The sequence below is a fragment of the Mercenaria mercenaria genome, chromosome 17 (genome assembly GCF_021730395.1).
Source record: "Mercenaria mercenaria strain notata chromosome 17, MADL_Memer_1, whole genome shotgun sequence".
Classification (NCBI taxonomy): Eukaryota; Metazoa; Mollusca; class Bivalvia; order Venerida; family Veneridae; genus Mercenaria; species Mercenaria mercenaria.
Window position 1 is genome coordinate 30,418,086 of NC_069377.1, and position 16,413 is coordinate 30,434,498.

A 16,413-nucleotide genomic window follows, 5' to 3' on the forward strand; every position below is an offset into this window, starting at 1 on the left:
CTAGAAATTTTATCGTTCAGATTCGTATTATTGTATCACTGTATCTGCGCCCTCTTGATATAAATTCATTTGCATCTGAACTGCAGACAATGATTTTATTCAATGGCATTTCACTGTCTGATGTATATTATTTCTTAAATAATTCTGTAGGAATGGCGATCTTTTTTAATTCAGAATGGTTTGGCTATGTTGCATGAACAAACATATGTCTTTTATTAAACCATGATATACTAGTTTCTATTAAGCCCGCCCGCTTAGCTCAATAGAGAGAGCGCAGGTGCATGGATCGCGGGGCCATGAGTTCGATCCCCGGGGGGTGGGGGGAGCGTATGTTCTCCGTGAAGATTTGGTGAAAGACATTGTGTCTGAAATGATTCGTCCTCCACCTCTGATTCATGTGGGGGAAGTTGGCAGTTACTTGCGGAGAACAGGTTTGTACTGGTACAGAATCCAGTAACACTGGTAAGGTTAACTGCCCGCCGTTACATAACTGAAATACTGTTGAAAAACGGCGTTAAACCCAAAACAAGCAAAATATATCTATTAAAAAATACTAATTTTGCCGAGTATGACTAAATTTAAGATGGCAAGTACAGGGAAAAAAAATAAAAGAGTCAAAATCATCAGTGGTTTTACTCAGCAGGCATTGACCTTTATCTGTAACTATTGCTTCGTCAGACTAGTGAAACAGAGAATTGGATAGGTGCGTGAAGTTGGCAGCGGGATAGACATTAGACATTCAGATAGACATTCGAAACGAATGCAGATCTGATAGACAAACCTTGAGTTCTAGTTCTAACGTTTTCTTTACAAATCATTCATATTTCACCTTCATTTATGTTTTCATACTAATTGAGAATAAGAATTACATAAATTATTATTTGCATGTTATTAAATGAATAAATGTCCCATTATAAAACATGTTTTATTTCGTCTTAAAACCGGCGAATACAAGAAGTTTAAAAGTTAAAATATAACTAAAGGTGACGAAAAATCAAACTAAAATCAAGAGATTTGAAATGTAAACGTTATCGTGTGAAGTGGTCATTTAGACAGTTCGTAAAATTATAAAATGAACATAGAAATGAACTGCGCTATAGTTTTTAAATGACTAGCTATGTTTTATAGAATATATTCAATTATTTACAGATGTACGCGAAATACAAAATCCTGCCTTTTCTGCTGTCCTCACAAGATCTCTCCGGAACCTTGGCATTCAGCAAGTCATTAAATTTGACAGAGTCCTTCTCAATGACGGTAACTGTTATGAAACACACACTGGGATGTTTACAGCGCCAGTAGCTGGCAGGTATCTCTTTATCTACAACTTCGGACTTCACGGGAGTACAGAAACGTGGCTTCAACTAGTCAAAAATGGCGCACGCCAAAACCAAGCTGGTGTCGAAGGTAAAGTAAGTGATCAAAATCTGCAGGGTGGAAATGCTGCAATTATTTATCTTAACCAAGGTGACGACGTTTGGATCGAGACGGCAATATTATCTGACGTGACTGTTGAGGAATATTCAACTACATTCTCTGGAGCACTTCTCTATTAAATCAGTCTACGAGTTTAGGATACATTTTAGGAAAAAATGGGAACTAATCAGTGGAAATCACCTTCTGAAATATTGATCTTTCCAGAGTTAAAATCTGTGACCAGTTTTTTTTTTTTTTTTGTTGTCGTCGTTTCTCTCAAAGAAAATAAAAGAATACAGTGAAAAAATGTATGTACTTTCAGACACCAGTCATAATAATAAATTTATTCGTTCCTTTTCCAGATACATTCATGTCCTTGAATTTCAGGTTGTTATGTTATTAGCATGCTATTGTTTTTGTGTGTCTGACTAGATCCATGGACTGTCTATTGCTCGTTACAGATAACATTGGATGCTTCCCTTCTGATATGCAAATGAGAGTAGATTAATTTATCTAACCGAACTGTGCAAAGTTAAATGGAACTATAAGTCTATTGTTTATAAAGTATTCTTTACATTAAACAGCAATGGATCAAGGTATTATTATGGAACAGAATTAGAGCAAAAACTGCATTGTGCTTTCGTATTTCCAATCTTGCGATTTACATATATGCATTCGTTTTTCTCATGTTCACATGCTTCCTTCGGGACATCCCATTTTGCATTGTTACATGACCATTTGCGCACCCTGTGTTTACGTGATCCTTTCTGACATTAATATAGTAGTCGCAACTTGACCGCGATGGTTGACCTTCAGCTGATTATTCATATCGATTATTTCATTGTAGAAATAAAGGGTGATTAGGGGAGCCATGTATATTTATATGGATTTAGTTTGTATACAGTGCACTATCAAAGTATGTATACTTACATTTGATCAGTTAAAACTTTCCAATACACTAATTTATAATTACACAAATTTATATTTCCACTTTCTCATGCGGCTCGTGTTTTACGTACACTCCTTTTCAATAATAGGCTGTGCTTCATTATGTATTATAATACAAAGGTCAACCATCGGGGTCAAGTTGCGTCCACTATACAGGCTTCATTTTAATATCATATATATCTATAATATTATCTTGCTTTCGGTCATGCTGCAATGTGATATGCATCACTCGGTGTATTAGCTTGTGGTTAACCTAGACACACCTTCCCCATGTATTCATGTTGTCCATATACTGATGATATGGACAGAAGTGGCTCCTTGACAGGTTGAAAGTGCTTACTCGTACGCATGAACAGCTAACAAAGTTTTAAACAAACACAATCTCACTGGTCACAATGCAGAATGCAACATAGCGCTAAGCATAATGAGGTTGCAATAATGTACATTTCTCATTATGATACCAGAGGGCGCTTTTATATTCGTGCTCGGAAGCTTCCGTTAAGTCACGGGAAAAAATACGACACTGCGCATTTTGGCTATGTGCCCGGTAATCGGACCTAACCTGTTTGATTTGTCTAGGCGTCCGGTAATCAAGTTCAAAAGGCCTGTAAATCTTTTTTTTTTTCTTTTTCTAGGTCAATTACCTACCTCACTAAGTCAAGTCCTATAACTCTGGCATGTATTTTAGCCAAATGAAGCCCCCTTTTGAACTTAGAAAATCCTGTTTAAAGTCTTACATGCAAGTTACTATCTCCAAAACTAATGCAGATATTGAATTGAAACTTTGCATGTGTCTTCTAGGTTATAAAACCAGGTGACAGCATCAAGTCCCATAACTCTTACATGCATTTTGGCCAAATATTGCCCCCTTTTTGGACTTAAAAAATCCTGGTTAAAAACTGGCGGGCAAGTTACTTTCTCCAAAACTAATGCAGATATTGAACTGAAACTTCACATGTGTCTTCGGGGTTATAAAACTAGGTAAAAGCATCAAGTCCCATAACTCTAACATGTATTTTGGCCAAATTATTCCCCTTTTTAGACTTAGAAAATCCTGGTTAAGTTTTGCTTGCAAGTACATATAGCTATTACTTTAAGGCATATAGCTTTGAAACTTATCATTTTCTTTTTGTAGGTCAATTACCAACCTCACTAGGTCAAGTCCCATAACTCTGATATTTATTTTGGCTAAATTACGCCCCCTTTTAGACTTAGAAAATCCTGGTTAAAGTTTTGAGTGCAAATTACTATCTCCAAAACTAATGCAGATATTGAATTGTAACTTCCATTTCCTCTTTTGGCGTTGTTTCGCTCCCTCGTTCTAGCGCTCCCGCCAAAACGACATAACGAAGAATCATTAGAATGCAACGCGACAGAACGACACTTATGTACGGCGCCCAAAAAAACGTCGCATTTGAAATTCCGACTAATTACGCAACTGGAAATGTTTCCATGCATCCTAGAAACACAAAAAAATATCAATGTTCATTTTTTTCAAAGATAACAAAATCAGCAATCGCCGCATTATTAGAAAATCCCGGTCAGAAAAAAAATTATAGTTTTACGGTTAACTATAGAAAACACCAGTAATTCAATGAAGCATTCCAATGAAAAAATATTAAATGCACAATTTGAAAGGATATAATAGCAAAAAAATCCATTTGCATCTTTATCAGTATGCCCTTATAGACTTATTTCGCTTTCACAACTCATTTTGTACATGAAAAACATATAGGAATAAGATAAACAGATGGTATACCTCTGTCCTATTAGTTTTTCAATTAAATGAGTAAATCTGAAAGTTGGTTATTTTTACAAATTGCAATACAAACTTTTCGTGAAAGAAACACCTTTTAACAAGACTAAAATCTTTAACCATTAGCTTGCTGGCATTCAGTCAGTAAATTTTCGTTGAACACCCCTTCGAATAATAAATAGTATTGCCCAAATTTAATGATGGCTCAGTTCTTTTTTTTTTCAGAAATTTAAGAGGCTATGGGATAAAACGATCCGATAGAAGTATAGGACACATCCAACCAAACTAACAGTAGATTTTGACCTGAGAAATTGTAGTATGCGCAACACCTTTCGGGTCATGGCAACGGCTTGAATTGAAGTGTAATACACTTATAAATTAAATGCACGCCTGATTCTAGAAGGACGACAAAGGTTAAAGTAAGGGAATACTTTAAACCGCATCCACACGGCTCTTAAAGAGTGCTGTTTTAATATGTGTGTGTTGATAAAATCTATAAAATTCTTCGCAAGCTTATAACGCAACCAAACAATGGAAAGGACTTCATATTCCCAATGTGCCAGAAAATATAACACCGAGTCAAAGTGAATAGAATCGTTCTAATATGTTCGTTTTAACATGTTTATGCTTGTAAATATCTTTAAACTTGTAGAAATACTCACTATTAAAACAAAATGGTGATGAAATGAACTCCATGAAGATCCTTTGGAAGCACAGAACAGAACACAACCAAACAATATAGGTACTGTAGTAGACTTGGGTTGGTTGCGCCATCTTAGATTTATTTAACGCTTTAACTCTTTGCTTACTTATAATTTACTTGAAATATAAATGTCTGAGCTAACATGGCAGACACGTACAGATATGAAATATTGTACCAGTGCTTCCCCGCATCGTCCAGTGCCGTTGAAGGTGAGATATTTGTCATTCAATTACCAGTCTTCTGTGAAACGTACTATACAATTAAATAAACCTTCAAACGATTTTGGGTGGTTGTTTTCATTATTTTAATTAATCCAGTGTCTTGTACTTCTCTCATGATGCAATTACATTTCTTAGCGTCTAAGCTAAATCGATGTTTCTTAGTAGGATGCAATTACATTTCTTGGCGTCTAAGCTAAATCGATGTTTCTTAGTAGGATGCAATTACATTTCTTAGCGTCTAAGCTAAATCGATGTTTCTGTGTAGGATGCAATTACATTTCTTGGCGTCTAAGCTAAATGGATGTTTTTGTGTAGGATGTAATTACATTTCTTAGCGTCTAAGCTAAATTGATGTTTCTGTGTAGGATGCAATTATATTTCTTGGCGTCTTAGCTAAATCGATGTTTCGTAGTAGGATGCAATCACATTTCTTGGCGTCTTAGCTAAATCGATGTTTCTGTGTAGGATGCAATCACATTTCTTGGCGTCTTAGCTAAATCGATATTTCTGCGTAGGATGCAATTACATTATTGGCGTCTAAGCTAAATCGATGTTTTTATGTAGGATGCAATTACATTTCTTGGCAGCTAAATCGATGTTTCTATGTAGGGTGCAATTACATTTCTTGGCGTCTAAGCTAAATCGATGTTTCTGTGTATGATGCAATTACATGTCTTGCCGTCTTAGCTTAATCAATGTTTCTGTGTAGGATGCAATTATATTTCTTGGCGTCTTAGCTAAATCGAAGTTTCTGTGTAGGATGCAATTACATTTCTTGGCGTCTAAACTAAATCGATGTTTCTGTGTAGGATGCAATTACATTTCTTAGCGTATAAGCTAAATCAAAGTTTCTTAGTAGGATGCAATTACATTTCTTGGCGTATAAGCTAAATCAATGTTTCTTAGTAGGTTATAATTACATTTTTTGGCGTTCAAGCTTATTTGATGTTTCTTAGTAGGATGCAATTACATCTTTTGGCGTCTAAGCTAAATCGGTGTTTCTTAATAGGATGCAATTACATTTCTTGGCGTCTAAGTTAAATCGATTTTTCTTAATAGGATGCAATTACATTATTGGCGTCTAAGTTAAATCGATGTTTCTTGGTAGGATGCAATTACATTTCTTGGCGTCAAAGCTAAATCGCTGTATCCTATTAGGATGTTATTATATTCCTTGGCGTCTAAGCCAAATCGATGCTTCTTAGTATGACGCTATTGCATTTCTTGGCGTCTACGCTAAATCGATGTTTCTTAGTATGACACTAAATTGATTGGTAAGGTATACTGCCGTCGCGAACTTTTCTAGGTTAACAGCAGCGGTTATGAAACAAATATACAAATTTACCTTTTCACAAGAATTTTGTTAGATAGGTGTAGAAACTCATCTAGCTCAATCAGTTTTCTTAATTATTACGATTACATCTTGATTTTAAATATTTTAAAATGCAACTTTATCGCGAAAATATATTATATTGTCTGTAGCGCAAGATGTGTAAAAGTGAAGTTCTTGACTCGGTCTGCTGGTTATGGTAACAGTATAAATACATGTTCTTTATTGCATTTCATCCCCATCATTACATTCCTTTAGATAATGACAAATACTTGATAAATTACAAGCAACGGCGCGGGCATAGACATCAAAGATATAAAGGTATTGGGACAAGCTTAAGTTTGTCTTTGCCAACAAAACAATAAGAATCGATAGCTATATTAGGCGAATAGATGAAAAAAACAACAACAGTGCAGCATACAAGTAATACACCAAGTCATTTCAAACCATTTTAATAAAATACTTATGGTTTATATTTCCTGATCTTTGGGTTTCGTACAGATGTATATACATGTATGTCCGACATATGAAAAAATGTCTTTGGTGTGAATCTGTGTTTAAATTTTGATGACACTGAGTTTTTCTAACGTCAGCGTCTATTCTTTATGTCATTGTTTAAAACAAATATTTCTTGTGAAAAGGTACTCTATCAACTGAAGTATATAGGATCATACAAGCATTTAATTTAGATTCTTTCGCACAATATAAAGCACCGAAATCAATTTCTGGTGCATCCCTGTAATAAAAACTATGGCAAATTCAACACTGACCAATTTGACAATTCGTATGTGTTTTCGTAACTTATAATCTGTCAGTAACTAACTTTAAAGGCATTCTTAAGAAATAGCAATAATTGTCTGAAATAAAAAAAAAAAAAAACATTTTTTAAAAATTTGTTGTCGTACAATCTGGAGATCTGTGTCTTTAAGGTGACTCGCAATCTTAATTTCATGAACACCGATAGACAGCTCTGTCCAAAACGAATTCAGTGTTACATATAGCTTAACCTTTTGCCTGCTTAATTTCTAAAATGGACTGGTCTATCAATCAACTTGGGCAGTACCATTTATAATTTGTAGGTTTTTTTACTGAAAATTTACTGACTGGATAGAGAACAGTGCAGACCATGATCAGACTGCACGGATGTGCAGACTGATCTTGATCTGCGCTGGTTGCAAAGGCAGAATCACTTGCCGCCAGCAGATTAATGGTTTATATTTTCAAAACTGAAACTAAGCGCACTATCAGAGTAAGGCAACGATTTGTAGTTTATACAGAGATAGAAATCTGCTACGTTAAAGTATTACAATTTATTAAAAAAAAGTAATGTCATTAATTACTCAGTTAAAATAATTACCGTAAGTGTGTAAAATCCAATTAAGCAGTTTAAAGTATATTAATCAATCTTTCCTAACGTAGCTATTAAAACTACTGTTGGAACGTGCATGAAGTCAGGTGTGAGTATTATCAAAAGGTGGTTAATCAGATTTTGATCAACCAATGGACTTGTTAGAAACTTAAATTACTGATCATTTATACTTATTTGTATTCACCAAGTTCTTTATAAACATCAGATTTTCACTGAAAGTTCTTTTTAAAATTTCTTTTTCTTATCTTGGTTGTCCAACCAAGATAGTGTTAATTTATAATACATATAAATTTAACAAACATGTTTTGCCTACTGAATGATATGAATTATATTGAAGTTGTCAAAGATTTGCATTGACAGGTACATATTTGCCAAAATTCATTAGAAATGCAAGTTTCTAAAGTGTTTGTTACCTCCCTTTGTCTATCTTGTTTGCGCAACCGAGATATAAAGAAAGTAGATGAATTTCAAAGCTACATGTTGTTTTAATACTTGGTTTTTGTTTCAGGTATTTGAAATATCCAAATATTTATCCAGTGCAAATGTAAAAGTAAATTTTTTATATTTGAATCAAAAGCAATAGTCCACTTTTTGAATTCCCTTCTATCAATGGGTGGTTATTATAAAATTTCATAAAAAGTAATAAATTGTGCATTTCCAATGGAGATCTTACTATATCTAATGGATCTTTTAGTTCAAAAATAAATCTCTACCAGAATATTCGAAAACTGAAAAATGTCATAAAATGTTGCTCAAATGTGTTTGACCACCTTTAAAGCACCTTACATGTTTAGTTAGGTATGTGAGTATTATCATAATCGGCCTAAACAGAGCATGCATAGTTAGTTAAAGCATGTGAGCATTACCATAAACATGCATAGTTAGTTTAATATGTGAGCATTACTACATGTATAATCGGCCTAAACAGATAATGCACACTTAGTTAAATATGTCAGCATTACCCTTATCGGCCTACATTTAGTTAAATGGGATTACTACAGCCGGTCTACACATATGCGTATTTATCTAAATGTATGTACAATACCATAATTGGCCTACACAGACCAAATATATTTAGTTAAATATGTGTACATTACCATACTTGGCCTACACAGACCAAATATATTTAGTAAAATACCGGTATGTGTGCATTCCACAATTAGCCTACACAGACCAAAATATATTTAGTTTAGTTAAATATATATCATGATTTAGTTAAATATGTGTGCATTGCCATAATTGGCTTACTCAGACCAAATATATTTAGTTAAATTTGTGTACATTACCATGACTGGCCTACTCAGACCAAATATATTTAGTTAAATATATGTACATTACCATAATTTGCCTATACAGATCATGCACATTTTGTTATATATAATTAGTTATATCAACTCTAAAGAAAACACTTAACTAAGCGAAAAAAATCTACACAACATTCCTAAACAAACCCAGATCATTCAGTATCATGGCACAGTTAATGACATACAAGACAATTAAAAGAAGTATTATGGTATACCGCATATATATATAGCAAACAGGATCAGCCTACACATCAATGAACAGCGGAAAGTCATTTTACCCCCACCTCTGATTTTTGTTAAGTTGGCAGTTACTTGCAGAGAATAGGTTTGTACTGGTACAGAATCCAGGATCACTGGTTAGGTTAACTGCCCGCCGTTACATAACTGAACGGCTCTAAACCGAATAGCATATTGACCAATTTACACTTTCAGGTTTCTGATGTTATATTTCTATTTGCCGAAAGAAAATGACACAACAACGAACCAGCGTAAAGAGATTAGAGTTTAGGCTAGCATCACCTTTATTTTAACCCATCACATACTTCATTAATGCCACGCTAACTACAACCATCTATGATAAGGTTATCCGGAAGCACCTTGACTAGTTTACGCCATATAATATTAAATTCCCCTGTAAAACAATAAAAATCAAGTGTAACACTGAAATATTAACAAAATATTAGTAAAATATAGAAACATTGTTACAGATATTAATTTATATGAAAATAAATTGTTGTGGCTCAGTAAAGACATAGCAGTGTTTGTTGCTGTCGGGTCTAGCCACACCTCTCTGCTGTATCGCTTTCCGTCCGTAGACCTGGAAGAAAACAGTCAATAGGTACATTTCTATAAACAAGGCAAAGTCCATAATACATATAAATTAAAAAAAAAAAGTTATACGGTGTTTCACATATTGGAGATTCTAACATGAAGAGCATGCCAACAATTACTAATGCGATCCTGAATGAGTTTTCCAAGATGATTCGACCCGTCAAATATTATGACGCATTAATAGAACAGAGCAGAGCAGAGCAGAGCAGAGCAGAACAGAACAGAACAGAACAGAAATTATATTTTATCATTCTATGACTTCTACGTACATACTTTGTCATTAAATAAAGAAAATACAACACACACATACACACATATAATCACGTATTCCTAGTTAACAATAACGAAATTTGTTGACACAGGTATCGTTCTAGGACTAGGTGAATCTATTTGGGTAATAATAGCGGTAACAGATAATTCAGGTATAACTCATCACAAAAACTAAAAGCTGAGTAATTCCATATCCGAATATTATATAACATGTGACTCTAACATTTTGTAAATAATTGTAAATTCTGTAACATTTACTTTATCACACATTTATTTCACATACTGTTTAAACTTTGAAGATGATAGAATAATTCTATTGATAATGTGTTGCTCTCATGTGTTAACAGAGAATGTGAAAAAAAAATTCCTGCACAGCTAGGTATATAGAACCGATATACTTCTAGCTGTGTTCGTTGGACAAATGCATTACAGTCAAAACTGTATCAGTTAGCCAAGAGAATGATGCAATCCAGCTGCTAAAACCAGGTGGCTAATGGTAGATGCTCCGTAATAACGATCAGTTATTTCCGTTCAATTACGTATTCCCCGTATGTGATTTCGGAATTTTCTGGCTATCACTGAAACCATTACTCATATTAGGCTACATTTACGGCCGAATAATGCCAAAGAATGCCGAAATTATACGAAATAGTACGGAAATTGCCGAATGTCATCACGTGTCGCAACCTTCAGACAAGTTGAAATTTTAAAAGAAAGTTAATTTCGAAAATAAGCTGACTAAAGCATGGATAATTTAGGAAGGGAAATAACCTTTAGACAACAAGAAAGACAAACCTTGTTCTTATTTTAATTGCTTGCTCCACGAGCATACCGTGCGAGGCGAGTTTCCACGAGTCTGTATCTGCTGAGAAATATTCTATATCTAATCCTGGAAACTCTGTGTTAAAGTTAGCTTTTCCAGCTATCGCACTGAAAAAATGAAACGTAAAATTTATAAAACATCCATCTAGGTTTTGGATTTTATACTTCTCCAGACATAGTATAACCTTATTACAAATAAAAATCTAAGTATCTGCTGCGTCTCTCATATAATATGTCTGTCTGTCTGTCTGCCTGTCTGTAGGTTTGATTTTTATCCGTCATGTCTTTTTTTACCTTATTTGTGTTTTAACTAAAATGTTTGTTTTAAGTTTCCTTAGCTTAAGAATAATATTGTAAACTTAGTAACATTAATATGAAATGTACCACTATAAATGTATCATTTAACCATTCAAAGTTTAAATAAGAACAAGAGTCTTACAATATAACAATGTTATAGGTCTCAGGGAATCATTTTCGTGGATCCTGATTTTATATACATGTACAAATGACAGTGTGCAGCAGAGTGTGGGGAATCATTTTCGTGGACACTGATTTTATATACATGAACAAATGACAATGTGCAGCAGAGAGTAGATTTATATGATTGACACTGTCATAATAAATACATTTTATTCGTTATTGTTTGCCGCAGTGTGCTTCTCTGGAATTACAATCCTCATCTTTACATTTATGTTTAACTGAAATAGGTCTTTTTACTTACACGGCACCTGGAAGAGAAATTCTATAGCGGACACCCATCTTGTCAAGCCTCGGTAATTCATGATATCCCACTGCATCAGCAAATTTTTCCCATTCCAATGCTTTCATTTTCTCTGCTGCTTTCCCTTGCAAGCTTTCGAACGCTGCCTTATGCCATGCTCTCTCCGCAACTGCCAGAAGTCTTGGAAACAACATAAACTCCGCTTGCTCGTTTGTCCGCACTGTCTCCGTCCATAGCTCTGCCTGCATTCCTACAAGTACAATTGTTGTTGTTGTTTTTTTGTGAGGCCCCGATTATGCTCCCTTGTATAATAGGAGTCCAACAGCCACCCGACTATTAGCATAACATACTTGAATATGGATTGTAAAAAGCATCAAATACATGTATGCACAAATACATACATACGAACATACAATTTCAGTGACTTTTGAATAGTTAAGAGGATTAACAAAAATATCGAGAACAAAATTAAGGAACCTCAAATATTTGATATTAGGAAAAAAGACAGACAACTAAAAAGGAAAAATTTTGCTTTATGTTCTTAGTTTGTTCATGTCACCATGCAGTATAAAATGCTATTTATTGAAAGAATTCCTCAAATTATCAGCTGATCACAATGTGTATTCGAAAATAATCATATTTCTCAAATATATCTGACATGACTTTAACATAGATAACATTATAAATGTATCATCGTGCGAATTTATTCATTTTGTTAGGTTTAAGGTCGCACCCACATAATTATAGGTCACATGGCGACTTTACAGCTTTGATGGTGGAGGAAGACCCCAGAGTATTATTTTATTACGAGCGGGCACCTGGGTAAAACCACCAACCTTCCGTAAGCCAGCTGGATGGTTCCTCACATGAAGACTTCAACGCCCCGAGTAAGGCTCGAACCAACATCGATGAGAAGCAAGTGATTTGAAGTGAGCGACCTTAACCGCTCGGCCACGGATGCCCCATCATTATGCAAAGGTTCTCTTGCAAAGCCTCTTGTATTCTAAACATTTTTGTATCTATCCTAGAACTAAGCTGAAAACCTCTCGTCACGCTAATATAATTCACTCTTACCTATAAAGTCACCGATCAACCACAGACTCTGGCGAAAAGTATTTGTGACTTTGCGCTGCTTATTCAGCGCAACATTCACGAGACGGGAACCAGGAAAATCCTGATTTAGAAGAGTTCCACTCTTCTCTTAGGACGGTTGGAAAAGCAGTTACCTTACAACTTGAGCTTATCTCGCTCTACCGATATATATCGAAGTAGCTTACCCATGATGTTTTCCGGTTTCATGAGATCAAAACATTCTGTTTTATCTTTGATTACTTTGGGACAGTCAAGATGTTTGTCATTGAACATGATTGAGGGTGTAAATTCCCATGCATCTCTTGTTGATATTTTTCTCGTTGCCCAATACAAGCCTCTCTCCTCCGGGTCTGGCTCGTAAGGGTGATCAAAATATAAATACGAACCATAGGCTAGAATTACCTGTAAATTGTTAAAAAATATAAAATGTCAACAAACAACAAAAAATGTTCAATCGACGCAGCAACACACAGCTCTCTACATGGAAACAGGGTACGTGTGTATGATAAGATGCTTTTGGTCCCAGCTGGAAGCAGATTTAAAAGCGCTGGTCTTCAGACCGTAGGACAAAACACACACACACACACACACACACACACACACACACACACACACACAGAGAGAAAAAATAGATATCAGAAAAGTTATTGCTGTTTTCCTTAAGAGAGCTTTGAAACTTGGTTATTAATAGATTATATGTTATGGAAACACGTTGTTTTTACTATTTTTTCCAAGCGTTTATAACGGGGTACCGGAAGTAAACTGCCTTGATAATAAAACATTATACTTAATGACCGTTATACATGTATTCCTCCGTGGTGCTTTGGTCAAAAACGTAGAAAAACTTTTATTGCCGTAGCGGCCCGGGTTCGATTCCAGTCTCGGGCTCGTTTTATTTTTTTTATTTATTATTATTATTATTATTATTATTATCATTATGTATTTTATAGATAGTTTAGAATCAATTAGAAACAATAACTCATCTTCTAATGTTCATTATATGACCAAAGAACATTTAAGCCAAAATCTGGAGGTCAGTGCCTTTAAAAGGCTGACGTATGTGGTATGTTCTAAGACTAAATTTTACCAGAATTACATATCTAGAATTGTAAAAAAAAGAAAGACAGTTCAATAGCTAGGAAATATCTAGAAGAGCAACTGACACATAGACCCTTTTCTGAATAGAAAGTAAAACAAATGCCTTCCGAAACGCAGCTTAAAAATTCTTGACTCCGTCCATTTTCTTTTTATTCTTCCGTCCATACAATAAAATATAAAGTAGATTTACATATTCCGCAATACTCCATTCTGTAATAGAAGCTTACACAGCTATACATGAAACAGCGAAAACATCTTTGGCTGTACATTAACAACATAGTATGCGCTCAAATATAAAACAAATGTCATCATCAAATACAACTTAACTGATGATTTCCCAAAGTGAATACATTTGATAGATCCGTATCCGCTTAAAGAAAATTACAAAACAAAACATTAGTGTCTAACAGTTCACGAACATTAAAACATTTATTCAGTTTTTGCGGAAAAGTGTACTTTATTTGAACATAATATGAGCTGCACCGTGAGAAAACCAACATAATGCGTTTGCGACCAGCATCCGCGCAGTCTGGTCAGAATCCATGCTGTTTGCTTTCAAAGCCTATTGCAATTAGAGCAATTGTTAGCGAACAGCATGGAGCCTGACGACTAGACTGCGCAAATGCAATATGTTGGTTTTCTCATGGCGCGGCTCATTAGTATACCTTATACCCTTTATTCGCAAAAAGTTTCGTCCGGTGTGGAGTGCGTCTTTCAGAGGGTCTCTTCCATACATACACATATATATCTCTAAAAGTAAGAAAACATGACGGATAAGATTCCATAATTAATCGAATACCTAAACACAACTTGATTTATAGGTCGTGTCGCTATGAAGTTTTACGCTATGAGGTCATATTCTTGACGTATAGGCGGTTGTTTTATGGCATAACAACAACATAATTTCAGTCTTCTTTGCTTAATAAGAAAAAGAATCTGGCCGTGTTAGACATGAATATATATTTCAATATGGATTCCCTTAATAAAAGAAGTTAATATAATTATACAATTGTTAAACTTACTCATTTTTAAAAGCGTCACGTGGAAATGGTACTCCGACGTCAAGGCTGTCATGTGAGATCATTCCGTCCTCCCAAGCGCCCACCGACACAGACTCATCAGATGCAATGCGGGTAAGATTATTTATAAAATACTTCATCAAATCGTAATGACTCATGTTTTCTGAAGTAGAAAGCAAATATTAATTGAGCCTCGCCATGAGAACACCAACATAGTACGTTTGCGGCCAGCATGGATCCAGACCAGCCTGCGCATCCGCGCAGTCTGGTCAGGATCCATGCTGTTCGCTAACGATTTCTCTAACTGCAATAGGCTTTGAAAGCGAACAGCATGGATCCTGACCAGACTGCGCGGATACGCAGGCTGGTCTGGATCCATGCTGATCGCAAACGCACTATGTTGGTTTTCTCATGGTGCGGCTCAATTAATGGTAATACAACAAAGCTCTAAAACAAGAAAATGTCAAAACTCATGTCTTTCTATCAAATCAATCGCACGAGAAATATTGGACAGCGTTCTTAGCTTCACAGCATCCCTGTATTAGGTCAATCGGCCTCGTTGTCCGTGATCAACATTTTAAGGTCGTGCGTGTTCCACATATCGCTAGGAATTTTAGAATTTGCGTCATGTATGTTATAATTTCACTGGTTCCCTACCTGGATGCCAAACCTTACCTGGTTGCCAAAACCCAAGTAAACACACTTGCAAGTTTGTAAAATGATTATTACTTCTCTTTGTCTATAGAAGTGTAATTACAAAATGTTATAAAAAAATGAATAGAACATATATTTCTAATCATTTCTAATAGGGATAAATTCCAAATGATGTCTGTTTATTCCATAAATACACTTCTACAAGAATATAGTTACGAAAAGTGGCAAAAGACCTCTCTGAAATTGCTTAAGAACGACGTATTTCTCAAATGACTACGCAACCGAAATATCGTCGCAGGTGGATAGTGCAACTGATGGCTCCTGATTCTTGAATAAAATGATATGTCATAAAGCTTTTTAGTGTTTCCATCAGTGCCTTAACACATCGTATTTCACCCCGGTGTGTAAGGTGACCCTCGTGCTGTAATGACGTCATAACGAGCTAACTACATTAGTTTTATGTAGTGGATTCATGTTTAATTTCTTTTATCTTTTAAATACATCAGGAATAAAAGTAAGTAACTTCATAGCTCTGGTCCCAATTTCACAAAAGAACTTACGCGATTACTGACTTAGTTAAATTTGTTAATTTAAAATCGTATTATTGCTTATTACAATATAAGTTATTGTTATTTTATATGTTTTCTTTAAATAATGTACTTATAGCTAAATTATGCTATGACTAGTAGATCTAGTATTTGTCTGCAGTACTTATTTCAGTCGTGCAAATATGATATTTCTATTTAAGGATAACATGGTGTAGTAGGCCTCAATTTCACCAAAAGCGTACATACAACTTGATAATGTAAGCTTTAAAAATGTCAAACGATAGAAAGAAGGCGTATATTGACAAGTTATG

General features: G+C 34.9%; 2 protein-coding genes across 6 annotated transcripts in view; one reads left to right on the plus strand and one right to left on the minus strand.

Moving 5' to 3' along the window:
• The first annotated feature begins 583 nt into the window (after window positions 1-583).
• LOC128549948 (complement C1q-like protein 4) lies at window positions 584-1,556 on the plus strand. Its single transcript, XM_053527743.1, has 2 exons — window positions 584-590; window positions 1,150-1,556. The coding sequence occupies exons 1-2, from the start codon at window positions 584-586 to the stop codon at window positions 1,554-1,556; spliced, it is 414 nt and encodes a 137-aa protein (XP_053383718.1).
• A 5,254-nt stretch (window positions 1,557-6,810) lies between these two features.
• Window positions 6,811-16,413, minus strand: part of LOC123536141 (beta-hexosaminidase-like) — a 47,465-nt gene continuing 37,862 nt past the window's right edge. For all 5 annotated transcript variants that reach the window (XM_045318984.2, XM_053527549.1, XM_045318981.2 and 2 more), the window contains exons 8-13: window positions 14,904-15,063; window positions 14,547-14,631; window positions 12,969-13,185; window positions 11,692-11,941; window positions 10,944-11,078; window positions 6,811-9,864 (exon numbers count right to left, since the gene is read on the minus strand). In XM_045318984.2, the coding sequence (XP_045174919.2) occupies window positions 9,696-9,864; window positions 10,944-11,078; window positions 11,692-11,941; window positions 12,969-13,185; window positions 14,547-14,631; window positions 14,904-15,063 (1,016 nt within the window). In that variant the 3' untranslated portion in view covers window positions 6,811-9,695. The remainder of the gene's footprint in view (window positions 9,865-10,943; window positions 11,079-11,691; window positions 11,942-12,968; window positions 13,186-14,546; window positions 14,632-14,903; window positions 15,064-16,413) is intronic.